This window comes from Heliangelus exortis, chromosome 9 (assembly GCF_036169615.1).
Source record: "Heliangelus exortis chromosome 9, bHelExo1.hap1, whole genome shotgun sequence".
NCBI classification, from domain to species: domain Eukaryota; kingdom Metazoa; phylum Chordata; class Aves; order Apodiformes; family Trochilidae; genus Heliangelus; species Heliangelus exortis.
The window spans coordinates 8,845,853-8,871,426 of NC_092430.1; the positions used below are offsets into that span (position 1 = coordinate 8,845,853).

The 25,574-nt window shown below is 44.8% G+C and overlaps 2 protein-coding genes and 1 long non-coding RNA gene across 11 annotated transcripts in view; 1 reads left to right on the forward strand and 2 right to left on the reverse strand.

Moving 5' to 3' along the window:
• NGEF (neuronal guanine nucleotide exchange factor) overlaps positions 1 to 20,438 on the reverse strand; it is a 48,790-nt gene extending 28,352 nt beyond the window's left edge. The window contains exons 1-4 of the mRNA XM_071751951.1: positions 20,127 to 20,438; positions 13,391 to 13,450; positions 9,211 to 9,573; positions 5,707 to 5,821 (exon numbers count right to left, since the gene is read on the reverse strand). Of these exons, the coding sequence (XP_071608052.1) occupies positions 5,707 to 5,821; positions 9,211 to 9,472 (377 nt within the window). The 5' untranslated portion in view covers positions 9,473 to 9,573; positions 13,391 to 13,450; positions 20,127 to 20,438. The remainder of the gene's footprint in view (positions 1 to 5,706; positions 5,822 to 9,210; positions 9,574 to 13,390; positions 13,451 to 20,126) is intronic.
• LOC139799717 (uncharacterized) overlaps positions 1 to 25,574 on the reverse strand; it is a 328,047-nt gene that overhangs the window by 99,649 nt on the left and 202,824 nt on the right. The window lies entirely within an intron of this gene.
• NEU2 (neuraminidase 2) overlaps positions 1 to 25,574 on the forward strand; it is a 39,596-nt gene that overhangs the window by 6,201 nt on the left and 7,821 nt on the right. For 3 of the 9 annotated variants that reach the window (XM_071751963.1, XM_071751970.1, XM_071751965.1), the window contains 7 exons: positions 158 to 286; positions 1,100 to 1,257; positions 15,417 to 15,531; positions 17,918 to 17,988; positions 20,884 to 20,961; positions 21,698 to 21,831; positions 24,534 to 24,667. The gene's annotated coding sequence lies outside the window, so the exon portion shown is untranslated. The other 6 variants (XM_071751964.1, XM_071751966.1, XM_071751969.1 and 3 more) reach the window with 6 other exon arrangements.

The window sequence follows — 25,574 nt, forward strand, 5'->3', positions numbered from 1 at the left end:
GGCCTGTATTTTCAGGTGCTACTGATTTTGAAAAATGATTAATCAGTTGAATTAAGATATAATTAGTAAAAAGTAAAAAGCAAACCTTAGAATAAAGCTGTCCAAGAGCCTGCTTTCAAATGACATTGAAATGCATTTTTTTCATGGTCTCTTACAGCAATTTTTAGAAATTAGACCTCCTCTTCCAGAAACTAAAAACAGAAGATGCAGTCCATCAGATCTTAAAAAATTCTCGAAACCCTTCTAGTCAGTGGGAGTTTCACACCAAGAAAGGCCATAAGATGAGGTAAGAAGCACTGGTTTAATTTGAGCTACCAAATCTGTGGAGAAGTGTGAAGTTAGTAATAGATTTGAATAAGGTTATACCTAGTCAAGGATATTTTCATACTTCAGGTTCATTCAGGTTCTCTCTGCTCATGTGTGGTTTTTAGCAGTGGTTTTGACAATGGGTGTGTCTGTGCAATTTTTATTACTGGTTTTTGACTTTTTTTTAGTGGGAGGTAAGTGGAACTCCTCATCCCTAACATTTTTAAATTTTTTTATTTTTTGATCAAGAGCACAGCTGTTCTCCTGAACCTCCATAAACTTTCATGAAAACAACATAATGATGTCTATTGGGTCTGGGAGCCTCACCAATAACTTCCTATTATGAGATCCTTGCTTTTAGGTGTTTCTAACCTTTTGATGCTCATAATCATCAGGATTCCATTTTTGCTTACTGACCCTCTGCCATAAACAGGTTCTTTTTATATAATAAAGTAATTTACAATTTCTTCAGCTTATTTTCTAGGAATATACTATTGCATCCCTATTAAAGGAAATAAAATTCCTTTGAGAAGCTTGGTTCCTGTTGAAATACGAGTTGAAATTCAGGGATTGCCATGGCTTTTGTCTTTGCCACACTTACGAAAACCTGCAGAAAAATTCAACTTTTCCACTCTCTGCAATACAAACAAACTTTAGACTTAGGTTTTAGAGTCTAAAATCCCTGAGCTGCTGCTCATGTGGAGAGCACCTGCTCAATGCTTAGAGAAACATTTCTGATGCTGCAGCAGGTTCCAAGCACTGTGAATAAAGGCAATTTCTGCTGTATCCTCAGTGATCCTTGTGCTGGGTCTAGGCAGCATGATGAAAAAACTACTTGACCGAAAAGCAGAGGAAGCAAGACTCGAGCACAGACAGGGAGGGCTTGACTTCCAGACCCAGAGACTCCTCTGAAGAGATGTGCCTGCCCACAGCTGGGTGCTTCAGGAGATGGTGAGTTGGAAAAGGCTGTAAGCCATAAACTGTAGCACTGATGCTAGAAGGAGGGGTGGGAGACTAAGATTGTACGGGGAGCCAAAGGATGCAGAGTGTGAGGAGAACAGCAGGACAATGAGATGTTAGCTGCCGAAGGGAAGAAAGAGGAGTAATGTGTCTGGATAACAGTAGGCTGAGAAAATTGTGTGGGGAATTACAAGCTGAAGCTGATGGGAAGAGTGAAACAAGAATCTCGGCTGAGGACCTCTGAGGGTCAAGGTATGTCCAGATGAAGCAGATCAAACTGTCAGTGCTGGAGGCTTGCTGGGAAATGGGCTGAAAAACCTGACAAGCAGAGACTGGGTGGAAGAGGTGGGCAGACTGGGACTGGGTCCCCACTGGCTGCATGCTGGAAGGAAACATAACTAGAAGTGTATATGTTATTGCTTACTCTTCCGTATGATCCTATGAAATATGAAATTTTGATAGTAGTAACCTTTTAATGCCTACAGTGGCTACTTTTACTGAAAAGATTTTATTTTTTTAAATTCTACTCCCTGCAAATACTGTTGCTCTTAAAGTTTTTAAAATTCAGATTGTGCAGAAAAAAGAGATTTAAAAATTATTCTATTTATATTTCTATGTATGTATCTATCTATCTGTCTATCCACCTATCTGTGTATCTGTCCAACTCTAAAAGAGAAAAAAAATTGTGTACTGTGACAAATTAGAATGGTTTGGTAAACATGTGCCTGTACCAGCTACTCCTGACTTCACCACTTGCAAATTGAAGCCTCATTGGCAGCAGAGAGAAGAGGTGACTACAAGAAATTCGTTTCATAAGCAGAAAGAAACTGCTTGAATATGGTCCAGGACATCTTGCAATGCAGGTCCCAGCCTCTTTGGAGGCTTTCCCAGCTTCTCTGCTGGAATCAGGGTGGAACAGCAGGGCCCTCTGGTGCCCAGGAGACCGAGTGCTGAGCTGGGGGATGCTCACAAATAGTCACACAAGTGTCCTTGAGAGGTATTTTACACGTGTAGTGTTTCTCTCTAGGAAAGACACTTGCCTGAGTTCCAACAAGTTGCCTTCCCTCTCCACACCGAAGGTGGCTATTTGTATTCAGTGTTGCAGCCCTTTTGTTCTTTTAGCTGAGATCAAATGTAGCCAAATAATTTTTACATGATCCTCACTTCCCAGAATTGGAGGTTTCATAACCAGCATAAAGAAATAGCTTGCTCTGCTCTGGTAGACCAAAGATCTCTCAGCGAGCTTTGCAGCATGAAATTTCACACTGAGTTTCTTTTCCACTGTATCTAGCAACCCATAATAATGACACAAATTTTGGAATCAGACTCAGTAGGAAATGGTAGGTAAATAGTACAGCCATGCTGCTGAAACATCTGTATTGTGTTAGAAATGAAGAGAAGTCAGCATCCTGTTAGCTGGTAATACAGGGTAGATGTTGATTAGTGAATCTCCTTTCTAGGGCCTAAAATGACTAATTTTGTGGTCTCCGTGGGAGCTCCTTTCAGCTGAGGCTGACAGTTGTGGATGGACACCCTGAGTGGATGATTTTCTCTGATGGCTTTTTATGATCTCACTCTGCACAACCGCTGCCAGTTTGAACCTGGAAGGAGTGATCATAGTAGGAAAAAGTAGCTTTCTTTGAGCTCAGTTTCCTCCAGGTTTTTGGCTCTGGTTACTCTGAAAGGCAGAAGTTGTGCTAGAAGCTCAAGACTGAAATGTTTCGGGCAAGTCAGATGAGTTGTCAGGAAGTGGCTCGTCATGCCAGGGGTTTGGATCTTTGTGCACTGCAGAAGGCTGGGAAGGAGCCACCCAATCTTGTGGAGAACTCCTGTGTGCTTAGAGGAACTGGGACTACGCAGGAGACAGGTCATGGGAAAAAATAATTTGAGAATAGTTAGGCATAAAGATGCTTTTATGGAGCATCTTATGGAGGATGAATGGCAGATTTTGGAACACCAGCAATAATGCTTGAGGTCATCTTGTTTTCAGACATCAGTGTGGTGAGATCAGTGAACTACTCTACTACTCTAAGAGCTTTGAATGGCACATAGATTCACTTCATCAGTAGCTTGAAGGAGCCTTTGGCACCTTTCCTTCACCAGTGCTAGAGAATATATCCCATCTGAGAACAATTCAGATAATTATTCCTTTCCCTGAGCCATTCATTACACTCCCCAGTTGTGCTTACTTCTTGTGCTAATAGCAAGAATAACTTCTTGACCTTACAGCAACCCTCCAATACCTGAAGGGGGCCTACAAGGAAGCTGGAGTAGGGCTTTTTACATGGGTGTCTAACAAGAGGACAAGGGGCAATAGTTTAAAACCTGAAGAGGGGAGATTTAGGTTAGACATTAGGAAAAAAATCTTTCCTGTGAGGGTGGTGAGAAACTGGCCAGTGTTGCTCAGGGAAGCTGTGGCTGCCCCATCCCTGGCAGTGGCTCAGGTCAGGCTGGATGGGGCTTGGAGCAACCTGGGCTGGTGGGAGGTGTCCCTGCCCATTGCAGGGGATTGGAACAGGATGATCTTTAAGGTTCCTTCTAACCCAAACCATTCTATGATTCTGTGATGATTCTATGATAAATGATGTAGCATGACTGCCTGTGAGGTGGCATCGCTATCTGTGCAGGGCATGTTTGTGCCAGACCTGCTGGTTATCTTCATGCAAAAAGGAGGGATTGTGGCAGCCCAGTCCCAGCAGTTACATAGCTGCCACAGGACTCAGCTGAGTGTGAAGAGCTGGGGAGCTGATGCTCCACCTGCCCTCAGAAACCATGGTGATTCATTCCTGAGAACCCCATGGACCCTCCCATGACCCATGGCCAGAGGTGCCAGTGCTGTCCTCTCTGCAGAGCTGCAAGCTTCTGCTTTCAGAAGAACTCTTATTTGACAGGTATAAGTTTCATTCTTTCAGGGAGAGGTTCCGTGCATCTCTTGAGACCAGTGATAACATTTGAGATGTTTTATCTGCACAATTTCTGCACATAATGCCAGTACCCCCGGGCTCATGCAGGCTTTTCACATTGCAGCTTTCTAGTGGTGCTCTTAAAAATTACAGCCAATCTTTTGGAGAAGGGAGGAGGAGCACATGGGCTGGGTTTGAGTTGGAGCTCTGGTCTCATTCTTTGCTCAGTTGCAAGAGACACTGTCACTCAGCAGCATTAGGCAATGCTTTCTGCAGACACATGACTTGGAACCTGTACTGACCTGTCAAGCTCTGTGCATGGCAGCACCTTTGATAAAGCTGAATTGCAGCACTGGCTCATTGTTTCCTGCTCCAGAGAGAACCAGAGTTTGCAAATTTCAGAGCTGCCTAAGTGGCAGCATCAGAACGTCAGAGAGTGACAGGGATGATTGTGCCCCAAGGAGAAGAAGAGAGATGGGTTTGACATTGTAGCTGACTGTAACCCTCTAGTTTCATACGCTCAGTGTAATGCCAAAGGGCAGTCAGTTGTAGCCAGGGCTAAACTGTTCTATATTTATTTAAGTCCAACTTGGCAGTCTGGCTAACGTGGAGTCTTCTCCATGAGGAAGGGCGTCTGGAAAGGCACTATGCCTCACACCAGCAAAGGGAGGCTCAGTAATTAGGGCCAGGCAATGCAGCAGAATTTGTGCACCTCTAGAGCAAAGTATTTAGCTCTTTCAGCTTGATCTTCAACAGGGGACTCTTGGTTAATGCATGCAAGAGATGAGGAGCTGGAGAGGGTGTTTGGGAGAATGCCTCACTCATATATTAGAAAATGTAAGGCTAGGTAACTGCTTCTCTCTCTGCTTGGCTGCAGGAGCAAGAGAGCAGGGGTGAGGGTAAATTTATGGCATGTATGTCAATTCATGAGTTGTGGGATCAGAGCATTTGCTCAGCCTATGTTGTTGCAGGATTTCAGCCAAAAAGGGCTGCCTCACTGAAACCTGCCATTGCAGCTCTCAGCTCTTCAAAGTTAAAGTCAGAATATTTTAAAAAACATCTTTGTAGCTACTTCCTCAGCTATAAAATCACATTTTCCATGTGGGGTTGTGTAACAGGCATAAGGAGAGCTCTCTGGGAAAGCAAAAAATGGGATCACCCTTATGCTGGAATGTTCCATAAGGATGTGCCTTCAGACTCTCCTTATTCTCTCAAAAATTGCTGCAGGCAGTCTGCTGTCTGCTTACACCACAGGTTGATCCAACACCACATTCCCCTTTTCTTGTTTTCCCAATTGCCTTCTTCCTCTCCTTCTTCTCTGTCTTTTTCAAACTTGTGCTTATAATACCTTTAATATCACAGTGCTAAAAGTGTACAGAATTAAGAGGAGCACTACAAGTCAGGGGGAGAGGCACAGGTCAGTAGCTATAGGTTTGTCCAACTGCCCTTCCCCAAACAAGCATTCTTGGTGTGGCACCACTCTGCTTATATTCTTCAGAGGAAACGTGGTGAATCCCTTGTGTGGGCACTTCCTTACCTTTGGATCCAGAGTTCCTCCAACGTGGCTCTGCCAGAGCTCTCCACAGAGGGTGAACCCTTATGGGATAAAAGGTTCAGAGACTCTTGGGTGGGCTCATTGTTTTTGAGCGAACCTGTGACATAAGACAAAAAAAAACAATGTTAAAACTGTCATTTTCCTAAGGATCATCTTTACATTTACTGTAGGGAGTGGTTTGCTTACACCAGAGGCAACAGGAAGACTGCAGACACAAAGATGCTACATTTTAGCTTGGATTTCAAACAAGGCTGCAGGCTCATCAGCTTGCATAGTTTAAGGTGGCACAGCCTTTGTCACAAGCTCCAAATGCAGGCAAGAAAAAATGTAGATTTACAATATCAGTCCTTATGGATGTGAGCAGCTTTTTCAGCGCTGAAAATTGGGTTCCAAGCATTTGTGGTTTTCAGTGCATTTGTTTAAGCAGAAAAGGTTTAGTTGTGTGTGCCTGTGCATGCCAGTATTCAGTTTCTCGAGTCAGGGCTTCATTACTGCTCTGCTCTAAGGCACACAGTAGATGTTCAGTTTACTGGATAAATTAAGGCTGGATTTGGGTGAGACAGGAGCTTGACTTTTAATTGCATCTCTAATTTCCCTCAGATGAGCCTCTGATGTTTTCATGGGGAGCCAAAGTTGTATTAAGCCTGTGACTTACTCCCTGAGTACTTGGCAGGAGAGGATGCATCTCACTTTTCAAATGAAACCTTCCGTTGTTTGAGACCTGTTGTTGTTAAATTGTATCATTTTTTAATCATAAATATTTTTGTCTAAGTCATAATTCTGTTTGCATTTCAAACTGGTGACAGCACAGGCAGGTCAAGCTCTGACTGAAGCTGGTTTCTGACACAGCTTTTTAATCAATACTACAGGTTTTCAGAGGGAAAGGATGAAATCCAGACCTCTAAAACACCCTAAAACAGTGCCAACGGCTTATAAAAATGCTAGTTTGAGTTATTTTCTTTGCCTTTTGAATAGTTTAAACGTTTCACCCTTCTGTCAGAGGAGATTTCTTAAGGAAAAAAACCAACCAACCAAACAAAGAAACCCTTATCCCAGTTCAAGTAAAGCATCTATTATGTTTTTCAGCTCCTAGGCTACAAGCTAAAGCTAGGCTGGTGCAAAGGGTACCTATACAAAACCTTTCTTGCTGCTGGATTTACATTCTTTTACATTATTGTTTTTCTCATTCCTTGAATGCTTTTTTCCCTTTTGTATCCTACGTTGTCTTTTTACCTGTGTCTTTCCCTCTCTTCCTTTCTTTTTTTCCTTCCCTCTCCTCCCCACCCAATCCCTAAGCAAAATGAGAACAGGTTAACATTTGAGCTTGAGCCAGGCTCTTGGATAGCTGCTGTTCAAGTGGGGCTGAAGTGAAGGTAAAAGAGCTCACCCATCCCTTGCTTCCATGCACATCAGCAAATGCTGTCAGAAGAAGTTCCTGCTACAAATGAGGCTGGTGTAGAAGCACCCGCTGTCCAGCTTCAGAGAGAGGGGATGGAATCAGTGGAGCAGAGGGAGAGGGCAGAAGAGCTGCTTCAGCAATCCTAGCTGAAGGTAAAAGCTGCAGCTCTGAGCTGGATGTGCTCCAGTCGTACTGGAGAAAAAGCTATTGCTCCTAGTCCAGGTCCTGCTGTATGGACTGGAGAAAAGAAATGGTGTTCCCCGTGTGTCCTTCTGGACAGTTGCAGATATGGATGAAAAAGTCCTGTTTGGAACAGATCCTGTTTCAGGGGTGGTAACACAGAGAGGGGGTGTGGGAGGGAAGCGCAGGTCAGCTTCTGTGGATGCTCTAATGAGCTGCTAAGAGACAAGCCCTTCTTGTAGCTTGTCCTTCCTCAATGACACTGGCTAGACAGGAGGGAAGTCCTCCTGTGCTGTTGTCCTGGTGCCATGACACTACAGAGGTGTGAAGAAGGTGGGTCCTTCTTTGCTGGTCCTGTTGCAGCAGCAGGAGCAGGGGAGATTGAGAGGGCCTCCTCGTCAGCTGTCTGGAGTCTGGGATGCTGGGGAGCAGGAGAGAGGATGAGTCTTCTGTCCCTGTGCTTGCTCTGCAGCAGCTCTGGGAAGGCAACAAGAAGCTGGCTCCGTTCTGCTTCTGCTGCTGGGCTGGCAGGGTGGGGAGCAGCTCTGCTCTGGCACAGGCAACACTTGTTTTATCCACAGACCTCATTGACAACAGTAGCAGAATACTAAACAGGAGCTCCTTGCTCTGCCGCTGTCTGCTTAGAAACTTGAGAAGGGAGGGAACTTCCCTTCTGTCCATGCCATAGGGTTGAATGGGCCTTTATACTGCTGAAACATCCTGTCTCCCTTGGCGAAGCACGCAGGAGACATTGGGGATGTTTCCAGACCTCCTTTATTTTAGGGTGGAGGATGTCTGTCCTTTATTTTCATACAGAACTTGGGTCTGCTTTCAGAGGCTGAAGGCTGTGCTTCACTATTACCTAACACAGCAAAGGCTTTCAGTGCCTTGCACCACACTCTGCCATCAGAAGGTGTGGATCATTTTGACTCATGCAGCTCGCCAGAGTTCAGAGTACAGTGCGTTGTTTCTGCTAGATTGTAACCTGAAGATAGCCCCCTTCACAGCCATTCTTTTTGTTCCCAAGGGGTTATAAAACTCAGTTTCACTGAACACCAGGGACATCAAGCAAAGGGCATTTGCCCTGTTCAGTTTCAGGTCTCTCCCACTTAGCCTTTAGATCAAAGTCACTGCCAGTTTTTTCTTGCAGCCCTCTTTCCAGTACTTCTGAGTGTGTTGCAATAGCTCCTTCCCTGGCCCTCTCTTCAGCTTCTCATATCTTTGTCTTGTTTTCTTTCATAGGTAGCTGCTCAGACAAGGTGCCAGCTTAGGCCTTGCACTCCTGCTCTGCACTGCCCATACCCAGAGAAATCCAGCTCCTTCTGCTTATACTGAAACTCAATACATGTATGTTCTGGAGGATGTTCCTGTTGTTTCAGTCCCTGACTTCAAAGGGAGCTTAGGTATTTCTTACAGCTGTCTTCAGTGCTTGGGGGCAGCAACTGCATTTCCAGAGAAGTCTTGCTCTCCTCTCAAAACAGTCCATTGCATTTCTGCAGCTTCACTCCCTAAACATACAGCTCTGGTTTTGCTGACTCCAAGGGCTGCTCAGCTTGCTTTGCAATTACTTGTATGGATCTCGCTTTTGAATGTGTCCTTTCTGTGTGCTAAAGGAATTCCTACTCTACTTACAGCTTCATCTTTCCCTTTTGAAATTATTTTTCTCTTGAAGAGCAGGGGAGTGGCAGAGCACAGCCCTGTGTTTGTTTGGATTCTCCACCATGAAGCTTGTTTAAACCTCCAACCATTTTGCAGGCTGAGCACAGAAAGATGGCAGCCCTCTGCCAGCTGTGCCATGGGGCAGGGCTGTATTGGAATGTGCTGAGCTGCTTTTTACCTTTCGTGTCTCTTTTCTAAGTTCACCGACTCATATATTTCCCAATCTCACTGTTTGGGTCAGGACTCACCTGTAGCACGCCCCATGTGCGTTGTCTCTCTTGAAGTCTTTTTTCTTTCTCTCTTTGGCAGCCTCATGGACCGGTAGTACCTGGAATTTCTTTGTATGGCAATGTACTCTGTGTGTGAGTCCCTCTCCTGGGTCACCAGGTTAGCATCTTCTGGCTCTTCTTCACCTTCAGAGACTGAACGTGAGTCTCTCAATACCTGCTGAGAAATGTCCTGCCAGGGACCACTGGTAGAGAGCCTGCTGGCAGCTTCTCTCCCATCCATGGCTTCCAGATCTTGTCTCTATGGCAACTGAGATGCTGGATCAGCAGAGCAGCAGAAGACAGGTAACTTCCACAACTCCATCTGCTTGATCTGAATTAGAACTGGAGACAGGCCAACGAAACACAACAAAACAAAACAGGAAAAGAGAAGACAAAGTTCTAGTCAGTTTAGAGACTACAGTGCATTGTCTGCTGAGGACAATGGGGACTTTCCAGGATTTTTGTCTGAGGTCATTCTGAGATCATCACCTTGCAAGGCTTATTCTGATGGTCCCCACATTGCTGACATGCCTGCAATTGTCCTGACATGACACCTGGTAGTGCTAAAGATGTTCCTGAAAAACATTACTGTATTTGCTCAGCTTATGACCACTCCCTTTTGTCACTGTTGAGCAGTGAATTACTGGTTGGTTTAGAGTGGATACAGGCAATGGCCATGCTCTTGGTTTTAAGGATAAAAATGTAACAGAATAGAAAGTGAAAAAGGAAGCTCTATTAACCTATTATCTGTGTATTTCTCCTTGCTGTAGAAGAATTAATGCCTTTTACAGGGTTGGGTGTCTCCTAACTCCTATTAACAACACACACCTCTGCAATGCAGGTAAATGAGGCTGTTGGGATGTGAAGGTAGAAGAGACAGGATTATGTAGCAATAATGAACACAGGGACTTGATTTTTCTTCCCAGAGTTCCCCTCAAGTGCCCATGAAACCCCTCAGGTTCACGGGGACTTAGCACGGGGGTTCTGCTGCTCTGTGGGTAGGTACAGGGACTCTGCCAGTACTCCCAAGCATTTTTTAGGATTAAACAGGAAAACAGTTGATTCTTTAGCCTTTGCAAGACTGGGTAAAATGTGAACAGATTACTTAAGCAGTCACTGATGGATTTGTCTTCCTGAGTTCTAAGAGCTGCCAAAGCCTTTCTTAAGTACCCAGTGTCATTTTGTGACTGATGGGGCGAACGTGAATAACAGCAAGAGATGCTGTAAAGGAAAATGTGAATATAAAACTGACAGTTCACTGAGAGAAGGGCATAAAATAGTGCTGTGGATTAGTCACTGGGTGCTGTTTTGAGAACTTTTATGTATCACTGTTTTTTTACATGACAGTATATTCAATGCACAGGATACTCAGGAAGGTAAAGCAGCCCAAGTTTTATTCTTGGTCTTCTGCAATCATTGTAAAACCATGCGTGCCACAAACCTTTCCCTTCCTTGCCCCTAGGGTCTCTCCAGCTGACTCTGGGACATCAGGGACAACTGGAACATCAGCTGTCAGTCCTCTGCTTTCCAAAATTTGTGAGGTGGGGTCACAATCTGGAATTATGTGCTGGGCCTGAGTAGTTCTGCTTCTTGGCTCCAGATGGCAAAGCCTGCTTTTTCCTCTCACTACCTGAGCATGCAGCTCACAGATGCTAAATTTGGTTTCTAACTTCAGTCCTGCCAAGGCTTTGGGGCTGTTTGAAACTCGTGGTTGCTCTGAAATTGTTTCCAGTGTTACTGGAAGTGTATGAAGTGTATGAAGGACCCATTTGTTGGTTGTGGTGGTAAGTTTGGTTTGTAGATTAGTCTGAGGTACAGAGATTCACTGGGCCTGGTTCTGGCTCAGCAAAACAGCAAAATGAAAACAGCTGCTGTTGGAGATGGTTTGAAAAGCAAGAAGAGGCTATTTCTTTTTCTGTTTCCTTACTGTTCCAAGATGAAAGCCCAAAGGCTTGATCCTTGCAACTAGGATGCAAGGATTGCTGTTAGCTGGACCACAGTTAACATTACACCTACAGTCCTTCCCAACCCTAAACTCTACTCTCTCTCCCCAACCATAAACACTGTTCTCCCCCTCTACTCTGCTCTTTTGAGACCCCACCTGGAGCACTGTGTCCAGTTCTGGAGTCCCCAACATAAGAAGGACACGGAGCTCCTGGAATGTGTCCAGAGCAGAGCCACTGAAATGCTCAGAGGGCTGAGCACCTCCCTGTGAAGCCAGGATGAGGGGTTAGGGTTGTTCAGCCTTGAGAAGAGGAGGCTCCCAGGTGACCTTATAGAAACCTTCCAATATCTGAAGGGGGCTTGCAAAATTGACAGTCTAATGGCTTTTGACACAGGTGTGTAGTGAGAAGACAAAGGGCAAGGGTTTCAAACTTGGAGAGGGGAGATTTAGGTCAGACATCAGGAAAAAATTCTTTCCTGTGAGGGTGCTGAGCCCCTGGCCCAGGTTGCCCAGAGAAGCTGTGGCTGCCCCATCCCTGGCAGTGGCTCAGGTCAGGTTGGATGGGGCTTGGAGCAACCTGGGCTGGTGGGAGGTGTCCCTGCCCATACAGGGGGCTGGAACAAGATGAGCTTTAAGGTTCCTCCCAACCCAAACCATTCTAGGACTATCTGATGAGTCTACAATTGCTTAGGTTTTATTTATTTCTCTTCTATAAACTGTTTCATACCTTGCTGTTTGAGGGGGTTGGACCTCTAACAATCTCCCCTGCATCAGAGCTCCTGTGTGCTTCGAGTGGCCACCCCTGGACCATGTCACTCAGGCTGGGGCAGAGACCTCTCTCTCTTTTGTGGCCTTTGACAGGCCAACAGAGTTTGCAATGCTCAGCAAATTGCTGCCAGGGTTTTCTTGAAAAATGCATTAAAGTTTTCACAGGAGCAGTTTCCCAGTCAGGAGTAATTTCAAACCCATGTAAATCTCCAAAGGAATCATTAGGCAAATAGATGTGTGCATGTGTGTGTGGGGGAGTGCATGCATGCATGGAGAAGACTATTTTTTCTTACCTGGTGGATATGAAAGCACATGGATGTCACTGTTGGGCTTTTACAAGGATAACTGGTAGAGAAGAAGCCTTCTGCATGGCTAAGTGAAACTCTCTCAGCTGGGCTGCCCAGAGACCTGACTGTGTTCAGTAGCCCTGTCAAAGCAGGGCGGTTACCTTTGCCATTTGCACTTTTTTTGGCCCATCAGAGGAATGAGGTGTGTCCATCCTCAGCAGTTAGTTTGCTGTCAGACTACCAGAGAGTCTCAGTTTGACCAGAACTGACTATAGCATGTCACAAGCAATGAGAAAAACTCATTCCATGTTCTCTAGGAGAGGCAATGGTGAGGGGGCACTTGTTTATTGTGGAGGCTATCAACAAAATATATCTTTTTCCTTTCTGAAGAGTTCAGGAGCAGAATGTATTTCTGAAGGAAATGCTTCCATTTCCAAAACTGATGCTCTAAGAAGTTACTGAGAAACAGCTTGCTGGTGTGTCAATCAAGTAGCCCTGGCTTTTGCAGTTGCTTTAGATGTATTAGAATCCTCGAATCCTAGAATGGTTTGGGTTGGAAGGAATCTTAAAGCTCATCCAGTTCCAATCCCCCTGCAAGGGCAGGGACACTTCCCACTGCTCAAGGCCACATCCAACCTGACCTTCAACACTGCCTGGGATGGGGCAGCTACAGCTTCTCTGGGAAACCTGTGCCAGGGGCTCACCATCCTCACAGGAAAGAATTTTTTCCTAATGTACAAAAAGCCCTACCCCAGCTTTCTTGTAGGCCCTCTTCAAAAGGTTGCTATAAGGTCACCTGGGAGCCTCCTCTTCTTAAGGAGCTCTGTGTTCTTATGTTGTGGATTCCAGAACTGGACACAGTAAGAAGCTTGAAGCTAGGGATGAGTTAAAAGGATCAATTTCAATTTCATATTTCAACATTCTGGTAGTAATCGAGCTATTCAGTGACATAGAATGAATCATTCAAGCAGGTGTGGACCATAACTATCCCTCTCTGAGTATTTGTGCTGAATTTTTCAAGGAGGTAGTCAGAGTATCAGTAGACCTGATAGTCACAGGTAGAGGAGTGTCAGGCCTTTGGTCAGGAGTAATGCATCCCACCACCTGTATTCATTTGCCACCTTGAGAGCTCATATCTTGCTGCAGCCTCACCACCTACCTGAGCATGCTTTGCAGGCCAACATCCTTCTGTGGGGTTCAAGAAGACTGCAGCAGCAGCCTGTAGGGAGAAAGAGAGAGGCAAGGACGGTAAAACCAGCAAGTGATGCACATGAAGCAGCACCAGAGGGATGCGTTTTGAGTCACACATCACTTAGCCCCCAGGAATTTTAGTGCATAGAAGTTTTCCTTGCCAGTGGGGAAGAAAAAAAAAAAAAAAAAAAAAAAAAAGAAAGCAAGCAGTGGCATTTACCAGGAAAATGCCATGAATTTGTGTTAGGGGACATTTGGTAAAATCATAGAATCACAGAATGTTAATGGTTGGAAGGGACCTCTAGAGATCATCCAGTCCAACCCTCCTGCCACAGCAGTGTCACCCAGGGCAGGCCACACAGGAACACACCCAGGTGGGTTTGGAAAGGCTCCAGAAAAGGAGACTCCAGAACCTCTCTGGGCAGCCTGGGCCAGGGCTCCCTCACCCTCACAGGCACGAAGTTTCTCCTGTTGAGATGGAACTTCCTATGTTTCAGCTTCAACCCATTATTCCTTGTCCTATTACTGGGCCACCGCTGAAAAGAGATTGGCCTCTTCCTCTTGACACCCACCCCTCAGGTATTTGCAGGCATTCATAAGATCCAAAGTAAAAATTGGGCCTGAGGTTCCTGGAGCAGTGTGGGACTGGAGACGTGGAGGTGTGTGGGGAAGAGGGAGCACTGCTGTGCTGGGGGTGGGACTGGATGTGTTTGCCAGGCTGTGGATGCCTAAAACTCACTGCTGGTTCCTGCTGTAGAGGCTGACTGGGATTCAAGGGGTGCCAGGTGCAGCAAAAGAGCAACTCCTTTGAATCAGTTAGATCTAATCAAAGGTAAGAATGTTTTTAGCAGCAGGAGCAGCAGGCTGAAGGCTGAGATTGCAGCAGGGATTTCAGATGGGTTCAGTCTGGGCAGGGTTCAGAAGCACAGCCTGGAGCAGGAGGGATATTTTGGCACCTGTTGATCATCTCTCACTTTCTGCTCAGCTCAGACATTAGGATGAGACCAAGTGGCTCTGCTTGCTAGAGGATCTGATGCTCATTAACTTCCTAATTCCCTTTGAAAATGTGGAAGTGTGTTGTCTGAGAAGTGTTATGTACTGCAGTAAGAAAGTGTCTACTTCAAGAATGCCTAATGATTTTGCAATGAAAAAAATGCCCAATTTGCCAATGGTATACGATTCTCTTGCCTGGAAAGCTAATGAAGATTTCTTAATTAACATTAGGGACAGACTGAAATCTCCAGCTATACAGTATGGAGATATTTCCAAGTAGGAACCAACAGCTTCTAATACAGCTGATCCCTACAGGATGTACAGGGATGTACAGTCACAGACTTGTCAGACTGTAGCATGTGTCCCTGCCACCCCCGGGGACAAGGTAACAGTATTGATGTGCCTGGGTGGCCACACAAAGTGTGCAAGGATTGTGTCCCACCAGAAGGCAGGCTGGTGCCTTTAGCACAGAGGGCAGTGACCCCTGCATGGAGTTACCTGGTTAGTTTTGCTGTCACCTGAACTCTTTCTATGACTGGATGTCCTTTTAAATTATGTACAGCTCACTGGAATGTTTTGGGGCTCAGTGGCTCAACCCTTCAGTTGAGGGGTTTCTATGCTGTAGACAGGCAGGAGATCATGTATCCTTTCTACCTTTTCATGTGCTTATTTCAGGTATAAGCCCTATTAAGGTTTTGCACAGGATGCACCTTTCATGTATGTTTGATGAACCAGATGGAGCTATTTGAAGATACTATTTCTGTCTTTGAGCCCTCATAGTTAACATGGCTCCTTTAACTTTTCTTCTTTCAGTACAATCTGAATGTACACACAAATACCCATTCTGCTGCATTTTGTCAATTTCCTTCTGAAATGATATTATTTGGCAAGTCTTGTGCCAACTGAAAACAAACCTCTGCCTCCCACCTCCGCCAGTCCTCTGTTACATCCCTGCCTCTGCATTAGGCACTGATGTGATTTTTTTCCCCCTCACTTTTAAGCGAAGTGAAATGTCGTATCTGAACTATTTCATTCTGCATCCTAACACAGTGAAAGCAGCTCCCTGGGGATGGAGCACAGTCCAGAATCCAGCAGCCAGCCTTATTCACCCACCAGGTTCTTGTATGTAGGTGCCAAAGCAGGGAGGGGATGGGGGCTCAGACCTACCCATGCACTGGGAGGTGGTTTTGCCTGAGCCAGGGGAAGCAGAGGCACATAGAGCCTCAGCCCTTGGCAGATTTAGCTCTCAGCAGATGTAGCTATGAATTTGTTTCTCCTCATCAGAGGTTTAAGATCATGCACAGCCTTTAAGGCAGCATATGCAATGCACTCTGAGATGTCCTGCTGAGCCACCCCTGCTGCAGGGGACTGACTGCCAGCAACACCTTAACCTAAAGCCCTCAGGGTTGTGAGCTGCCTGTCTGTTACATATATTTATGTTTTCATTTGTTTGGGATAACCCTCCTCTGAACTGTTAAGAACCCAGACCTTTTTGTTTTGGGTGGTGGCAAGAGACCACCCAAGTTAAGCCCATGCCCCTCTCCAAAGCAAAGGTACATGACATTTCACAAAGGAATTTGAACTATTAAGCTGCAAGTCCAAGGTATTATTTGATTAAGGCACAGGGGTGGAGAAACCAGGAGGAGCATGAGAACAGACCAACCAGAAAACGAGACGCAGACCAAAGAGGTTCACAACTGAAGCCACAGAAAAATAGGCAATACATTTGGGGCTGGAGGAGAGAGCATCAAAGTCTTTGACTCCCCACGTTTCCAGAAAACAAATGTTTTGTAAATCAGACCTAATCCTATGGCCAGTCCTAAGAGAATCAAGCTACAAGTATTTCCATTTTCAGACAGTCTTTCAGGTGAGAAAGGTAGCAGGAGGGGTTTGCTGCTGTGACTTAGTGGTGGTACTTTATTTATAGCAAGTAAAATCAAGAAAGAATCATGCAGTTTACAGCATGTTTGTGACAGTAAAAGCTTTATGTCTTGCACATATGTTACAGAGAACTTGTTTTAGAAACACTTCAGAGACTAAAAATATAGATTGGATTGGTTTAATATAGCCTCCAAAGCCATGTACTTTATACATCATGAGACCAAACAAGTCAGGCTTGGAAAGAGGAACCAGTACATTTTAAACAGCTAAAAATTACTCAAATGGCCTTGCTAGATGCAAAAAATGTTTTCCACAATTAAATCTGGCATTATGGAACCCTCTATGTAAGCATAGGTGTGCAAACACAGACACAAAATGTGTGCATCCTATGAATGGCTACTGAAATAGAAATGGGTAGATGCCTTCACACAGTTCCCTCTGCATGAAACCTGGAGTATTTTTAGCAGCTACTCTGTGCTAATTAACTAATACACATCAATACATCTTTAATGACTAACACAAAATTACTGCCTATTTTTCTGCTGCCAGGACGATTTATCTTTTTAACTGTTTCTTGATTCTTCACGACTCAAAACTAATGATTAAAAATCTGCTCTTGCTTGTATGCCACTAACAACTTCCATCTCTGCTCATGGATTACTTGTTCAATCCACAAATCTCACAGCTGTCCAGCCTACCCCATCACATTCCATGCATCGTCCCCTGGGTCTCCTCTGGCAGCCTCAGCTACAGGCTGGAGCTGAGATGTTAAAGAATTCCCCCTCTGGAGCTACATATGTGTTTATGTATGCATATATGTGCATATATAAACACACAGGTGCTCTCCAGCTGGGTAGGAGGAATCAACCTAATTTTAAAGCATCCAGAAGAGCAGAAGTGGAAATCAGCAAGCCCTTCTGCTTTTCATTATAAACACTTGAAACTAACTTAAACAAAAAAACATGACCTTATTTTTATTCCTTTCCTTAAATTAGTCCACATGCAATGGTGAAAGTGCATCCCAGCAGGAAGATTTTGAGAGAATCTCAAGAAGTAAAAGGTGTATGAAACTCATCCTATAATTCTGAGATGGCTGACATATGTCTATGTACTAACAAGAATTCTTGCATCTAGAGGAAGCTCCCTTTCCTTTTTCCTGCTGGTTAGGAAACAATGCTCCTGATGCCATCCTCTTCTTTATTTCTGCTTGGAAGATGCTAGCAAAATTGTTGCTAAGTAGCAGTGGGCTAAAACTCCTGAGGTTTTCCAGGCTTATCCCTGGAATATAAGTGGATAATTTAACAGCCATAGCACCGTGTCTCCTAGACAGGGGGGGACATAAATCTGACACTAAAATTCCAGTACAGAAGTTTAGTTTGGGATAAAATGGATTAGTCAAGAACATGGTGTGAGAAATAACATCCTGGGCATAATACCTTGCTGAGGGCAGGGAGGTTTAGTAACACCAGGATAGTATGCTTGGAAGAGGAGGTCAGCAGATGTCTTGGTTGAAGTTTTCCATGACAGACTCCTTAGTGAGCAGCCAGGCCTGGTGTCCCTGAGGCAGACAGCACCCATGCTGCCCTGGGTGAGAAAACATGATACCCACTTCTGTTGCTAGATTTGCTGGCTGCATCTGAAACACTTGGTATGGAAGAAATGAGCATGGATGGATATTGGAACTGCAGAGAGGTAAGTACTCAAAGGAATTTTTATTTGAAAGATTCCACCCAGAAGCAGGGAAAGAAGAGAGCTGACCTTGTTGATCAAGGATAGTAGAGCTCTCAGTTTTTCCTTCCTCAGTGGTTATTGGGTGGAGGGTCCAAGGACTGCCTGTTTGGTGAATCTCCTTGCAAATGTGTAGCTTCGAGGGAGCCAGAAGTCAGTGAGACATCAGAATCCTGTTAGACTGGTTTCTACTGGTTTGAAATGCCAGGTGGGTTTGGAGCCCTGCTGTGCCAGGTTAGCCTTGTCAGCTGCACAGAGCTAATTTCAGCTGATTTCAAACCTGACAGAAGCTGATACGATTCTTCTAGCCTGTTACTCTGATTGCACGTGTCTTTAGTAATTTGGGAAAACTACTTGATAGACAGCTCTGGAAGCTTACCTTTCTTCTGACTTATTTGTGCAGGAACTTAGTGTAAGTACAAGAGCATGTCAGGAGAGATAGCTTGGGTTCAGAAGAGCTCTGGACAACATTGTAATTAAAAAGCAAATGAGCCACTTTGGGTATTCTCTTTGCTTTGGGGGGGTATTTTTAGTTTGGTATTTCCCACATTTCTGTCCCCAAGTGAGAAGCAGGTGTTTTGTTTAGATTTCTAGCTCCTCAGTATCCCTGTTGTTCATCCTAAGTTATTTTGAGCTGATTGCAATTTCTCCTAAGGTGGGGTCATTGTTTCAGGAATTGCTCCCCTTTGGAACAGCAAAGTCCAAGCTTTGCAGATTGAGTAACATGTTAGACTTTTTTTTTTTTTTTTTTTTTTTTTTTTTTCCTACAGATGGCTGTTTCAAAGATGATTTTGGCTAGGAAAGAGAAGGCATGGAGGAGATGAGGTTTCTAGATTGTTTTAGCCTTGAGCCTTGTCCATTTTTCCCATTTTAGATCTAATGCAGCTGTATCCATAGGGTGCTGCTTGGAAACATGAAAGGCTGCCTCCAGGCACTATTGTGGTAAAAATGATGATATACTTGCCTACAAAAATCACTGAACAAGTTGCTTCCATAAGGAGAATTTAAGTGAAAACCCCAGGCAATGGCCACACTTCCAGGGAGAGATAATGGTAATTATATAGTTAAAGCATTTTTGCATTGTCTTGCAAATGTCCTCTTCAAATTATGGCAATGTAGCACAGTGGGTTTTATGTCTCTAGGCACTTGTTTCTGGCAGTGACTGTGGCATTTCACACATACCCCTGTATCCTTAAAGTCCTTTCCAACCCAAACTGATTCTGTTTGATTTAACCAAACAGATTTACAGTTAATTTTTCAATGGATTGGAGGTAGCAGTCCCAATTGGAGTCTGGAGAAAATCAGACCTGAATAAAATGCCTGTCCATCTCCTAAAATGAATGTCAGCCAAATAGTCCTTTTTGCAAGTTCAGCAAAATGTTTTCAAATCTTTTTTGTTATTTTAGTGCAATTTCCTGCTTTCAACAAGACCTGGAAGTGGCAGCTCCACTGTAACGGTTGAATCTGTCGATAATTTAGAGTCTCAAGAGCTATTTTGTTTTTATGAGACCTGAGTCCCTGTTTGTGCATTTAAAAATACACCTAATTGCTGGGATGGAGTTGACAGCTATACTCAACACACAGCAATTGGTCTCCTGAGGGTGAAATGAAGGATCAGCTAAGGGGAAGGATCAGCCTGGAGGTAGGAGGAGAACAGGCTGGTTTTCATATTTCCTCTCCTTATTTTATTTATATGTATAATTTTTAAACCCAGCTCACACATAAACATTTGCCAGGAAAAAATCACCACTTGTCCTGCCCCTGGAAAAAGACACACAGCTTGGTTGGTTGTCTGGGGGGATGTTTGCTGCTGGGTTGGTAACATTAATGCCTGTGCTGTGCAGGCTGGGTCTCCTTTCTGACTGGGCTTCCTTCCGCAGAGGCTTTCATGCCTGTCAGGCTGTGCCAGCAGTGTCCCTCCTCTCTGTCACCCAGTATTTCAACAGTGCTGACTCTGGGTTGCCCAGGACCTTGCTTGTAGAGCAAAGTAGACTCTTCCTCTAGAAGAGTCTTCTTCTTCTAGAGCCCTTTGTTTGTGGCCTGAGGTTTCTTCCTCAGACCGTTCCTCTTTTAGCATCCCCCCAGAATAGGATTTTACTCACCTGACAGTCTGGAGCTGAACCAGTCTCTCATTTGCCATCAGGATGAGGTATGTCCAACAAGTCTGGGCTAAACTCCTACAAGTTGTTAGAGATTTGCAGTTCAGTTGGGAATGCTGAGGCAGGTACGTCTTACAGAAGATCCCTGCCCTCCAGTCCTTGTACCTTCTGTCAGTTCTGCTTGAGAGTGAAGTTTCCCTCAGACTTTGTTTGCTCTGTTTGCTCTGGAGTCACAGCAAACATAATTTTAAGGCACAGCTTTTCCCTTCACCCAGATAAGTTAGTACAAACATGCCCTGAATGTCCTTTGCACTGCATGTGCCAAAGGCGTAATGACAGGGCATTGTTAAACCTCCTGCATAAATCTTTAACAACTGGGCAAAACTTCACTCCAGATCTGCAGACGCAAATAAGTGGAAAGAGTGAATGGTATTGGCTTCCACTTTTCAGGCCCAGTGGCTGAGAAACTGCCCATGCTTTGCATTATTTACAGCCATTGGAGATGAAAAGACCTAAATGCTTTGGAGTATTTTTAGGTTGCCTTTTATTTAATTTCACATGTGTACACATACCTGGGCACTGGGGCTGATATAGCAGAGCCAGCCTGATTTTAGTTGGAGGCTTTTTGTATCTGCTCATCCAAATGCCTGTTCTAATTTTTGCCTCTTAAATACTTTGATTTCTTTTTCAGTTTGCCCTTACATTTGCTGTTCTCTCTGCTGGACTCACTTGCTGTTATCTGAACATCCCTTTTCTGCAGGCAGCTTTGGGCCCAAGGTTTCAAAGGAAGACCACAAGCTTGGAACTCCTGTAGATACCTGTGCACTACTGTTTTTAGGTGAGAAGTTTTCTCTCTCATCCGTGGATAACTCATTTGGTATTTTGAAGCCTGTAGTTTGGCCCTTGCAAACAGCATCTTATCACCTGCTGAAGTTGATGCTAGTCTTTCCCTTTTTTTCTTTTCAAAGTTCACTGAACTTGACAAGTGTCTTGTTCATCTCAGAATATTTTAACTGGCAAAAACATTACCCTATTTCCTTTAAAAATGTATCTGTATGCCCAGCCTTCTCTACTTACTGAGTAAAGCTTTAGTCATCCCAGCTCCATAGTCACCAGTGCCAGTGTCCCTTTACATTGGCAGAGGCCTGGCCTGGTCATGGAGGGTTATCAGCAATTAATCCTGTAATGATTAATCAAGATAACCATCAGCCTCGTCCACCTCTGGTCTGTGAGCAAGCAGGACAGGGGAACAAGGGGTGCATTGGAATTTGTGCTGCTCCAGGGTGAATCCAGCTAGCTGGGCTACAGCCTTGCTTATCCGAGTATCTCTGGAGCTGGCAGAGGGAAGGAAGCAAGAGACTCCAGTTTTATTGCATTTTCCAGTCATTACATTGCTCCAGTGACTCCTTCCCACTGTTACTCTTTTGAGGGCTAAATAAATCTTGCTTCTTCAGTCACCTATTTCTTTGTATGTAAATCTCACCACATCTCTTTTTCTTCCTATAGATTGCACTGTTCATTTTGTTACAAAAAAAAAAAAAAGTACATTTATTTTATGCTTTTTTCTGTTCCAGATGGCAAAGTAAATGGAAAAATGATATCTTCTGTATTCCAGGCAGGGTGTTTACTGGGTGTTGTCTCTCCCAGAGGAAGGAAGCTTCCCGGTGACAAAACTACAGCTCACCCAGGAGTGGCAGGCGGCTTGCAGGTCTGCTAGGGGTGATATTGTTGCCCTTTGGATTGAGAGAGTCTTTTTAGTTTTTATTTTTGCCCAGTTCTTTCCATGAGGAGAGGAAATCAGTTGCAAAAGACCAGTATTATTTACCGGGAAACTGGCAGCAAGATTCTTAGCTTACTCCTCCTGATGGCACAAAAAAGGGAATTTAAGTGGAGTCAAGGGAGTGTAAAAGGGTCTGAGCCCAAAGAGTACCTGCTCCTCCTGCCTGCTGCTACAGCTGATAAGGACAGAGAGGTGCTGGGCTTGAATGTGTGATCTGAGGTAGCACAAATTAATTTAACTCAAAATAACCAGAACTGGAATTAAAAGAAAATGGCAGATATTTCCTTGTGCAGTGAACCCTGTTTCCCAAAGAGTTTTGCCATTAGCATTTGCATACTACACTCTCTAATTTTGGCTTTTTCTTGGTTTGGTTTAGTTTGGTTTTTTTTGTCCCCCTGGCAGAGCAGACTTCCAGCCAGACCCCAGGTCTATAGGATTTCTGTTCAGCACAAATGATGCCCTATTCCCTAGAGTCTGGAGAGCAGCCCATAGTGTTTCAACTGAAAAATTTTGCAAAACCTCATGAAATTGCTCTCTCACGTGGCCTGACTCTGCAGAAGAACTCCTGATTTTAATTCTAGCTGCCTGGTGACAGCTGCCACACTGTACAGCATAGCAAAAATACTGAATTACCTGAGCAGGGCTTACCTTTCACCAGCATAAAGAATCAGTGGATTCGTGTTTGCACATTTTGCAGGGGAAATATACACTGATAATTTTTAATGGACTGGCTATCACTCATCAAATATAACCACTCTTGTTTTCTTACTGACTTCACAGATACTCAGGAGTATTAGCTGCTGAATTCTTTTTCTGTGCCTTCATTTGCAGCTCTTGCTGTATCATACCTAAGCAGTGGCACCCGAAACTGAGCATGGTCCTCCAAACGCAAATGCTCCATTGTTCACTATTCTGTCGTTATATTATCTTCTGCATTATTTTTATATCCTCTTATTAAGGCACCCACACACCCCATTTGCATTTTTTAACCTTTTTAAAAACACTTTCATTGCAACAGTCAAGGGCAATGAAATAAGTGTGGAACAATAGAAGTGAAGACTTTGATCCTTCTCAGACCTGTACCCATTTTAAATTTCGTCAGTGACACGGGTTTTGATTTACAGCACCAGGAGGGCAGGAGGATCAAACCCAGCATGTCTGTACTGAGACAGCCACTTCTGATGCTTGGCAAGGAATGGTTTTGTAACCACTCTGCCACGTGCAAGCTGCCAGATTGGAGCAGGGACCCACTGCCAGTGCCACGAGCCACATTTCATTCCAAATTTCCCATTTCAAGAAGAGATCATAGAATCACAGAGTATCAGGGATTGGAAGGGACCTCTAGAGATCATCCAGTCCAACCCCCCTTCCAGACCAGGATCACCCAGGGCAGGAACAGCAGGAACACATCCAGTTGGGTTTGGAAAGGCTCCAGGAAAGGAGACTCCACAACCTCTCTGGGGAGCCTGAGCCAGGGCTCCCTCACCCTCACAGGCAAGAAGTGTCCTCATGTTGAGGTGGAACTTCCTGTGTTCTGGTTTCAACCCATTATTCCTTGTCCTATTACTGGGCACCACCTAAAAGAGATTGGCCCCTTCCTCTTGACACCCACTCCCCAGATATTTACAGACATTCAGAAGATCCCTCCTCAGCCTTCTTTTCTCAAGACTCAAAAGCCCCAGTTCTCTCACACTTAAACCATTTTTTCATCAGTTTCTTCAGATGGACAACCTGTTTTCAGCTGCAGCTGGGCAAGGTAATTTCTGTTAAATCAACGAGGTCTAGGGGTTGTCTGGCTGCAGAAGCCAAGTGTGTGACTCAGAACACCCCCTGAGTAATGCTGCTGCTAGCCAGGGAGCAGAGGAAAGGGTGAATAAATCCACAAAGCCATCAGTCATGTCTGGCTTCCTGGCAGACTGCACCTTGGCAGCCTCTTCCACATGTCTCTCTCCCTGAGTGGTTTCTGTTTCACTGGATTCTGGATTTGCTCCAGGAGCCACTGTTAAAAGTTTCTACCGGGTGGACATCAGTGCCATTGTCTCTGGAGGGACTCTTCCTTGACCTGATTTGGTTGATTCCAGTGTGATACAGATGCCCTCAGGCTTCTCGGGATGCCTGAGCTGAGGCCGCCCTTGGCTTGCGCAGTTCCTGGGGTTGGTAAACATGGGGTGTGGTTTTACCACCAGGCTAATTGGAGCTAGTGGCCAGGTGCCAGACAGAGGAGTGAGCCTGCTCCTCTCCTTGCTGCTTGTTTGACTCCTGCTGACACAGCCCAGCACAGTGACCTAGCAGAACACAGCTCCACACCCACACCCCCTTTTTTTTTTTTCTCCTGGATTAGTGTTTTCTGCCAGATTGGATCATCTGATGGATGTCCAAGGTAAAATAAGCCTCAGGCCTGGCACGGAAAGGGATACAGGGTTGCTTAAGAGAGAGGAAAGATAGTAACACAGAAGCATCACATTCATTGGTTTGGCTGGTTGAGGGATTGTAAATCCAGACCTTGAAACTCCCTGTTTTGCTTGCACAGATCAACCTCAAGTGCCATCAAATGAGGAGACTTTTTCCCCTCTCCTTTTTCATCACTGGAAAGATCTCTTTGCAGAACTGTTATGTTAATTTTTTTTCAGATCACTCCAAAGGTGAGAAGCATCAATGGCAACAAAGGAAACACCATAGAGAAGCTTGGAAAGCAAGAACACCAGCAAGGACTGGAGTAGGGAAGGTCACCCGTGAGAGCAGCAGCATAGATCAGTAGCACAAGGTAGTGGTGAAATCACTTGCTTGGGCACTCTCCTCAGCCAGGCAGGACACAGCTGGAGGGACTGGTGCCCTCCTCTTCTTCCTCAGACAGGAGCCAAGGCTTATCTTCAGTTTCCTTGCCTGACTCTTCCCCGGTAGTTCCTTGACTGCTGGAATGGTTTGGCCCATCCCATCCCTCCCTTCTGCATGCCCCAGCATGTTATTCCTGTACCACAGCCTGGGGACTCCTGCATTAACCTATTTCTTCATCCAGAAACAAAACATCAAGAACTGGAGGTGTGTGAAGCCAGCAGAAGAGCACATCAGGTGATGGCAGAACCCTCACTTGGTGGCTATAACCATGGCCTGGCTTCTCTTGGCCAACTTTCCCAGAGCTCAGGGGCACTGTGAGAGGAAGCAATGAAGTCCTCGTGCTGGGACCAGAGAAGCTTTGCCCTCCTTAGCACAAGAGGACCAAGAATAAGTCAGAAAGGTGAATGGCTCAATCATTACTAACATGTGCTGTTCCACAGTGCTGCTGATCCATGCAGGTGGAAATATGCTAGCTAATTACTATTATAATGGAAAAGCATTTCCCTAGCACTTGTCTGGCTCACGTGGAACCTCCCCTCCTATGCAAAACAGGTTTGCTATTTAAATGTCAGCTTGTGTATACATGCTAGTCCCTGGCTTTTCTTGGGGATCAGAGACAGCTGACTTTGTTGCCAATGCAAACAATTTGGCAGGCTGGCAGCTAGTTGGTGAACCTGTGGTGAGCCTCCCTTTTATCTAATCCAATAGCAGAGCTTTTTGGTTTGGTTTTGTTTGTTTTTTTGGGTTTTTTGTTTTTTTGTTTGGTTGGGTTTTTTTCTTTTTTTTTCCCCCCTGTGACCTGACTTCCAGGAGATACAGAGTGAAAGAGGTATTTA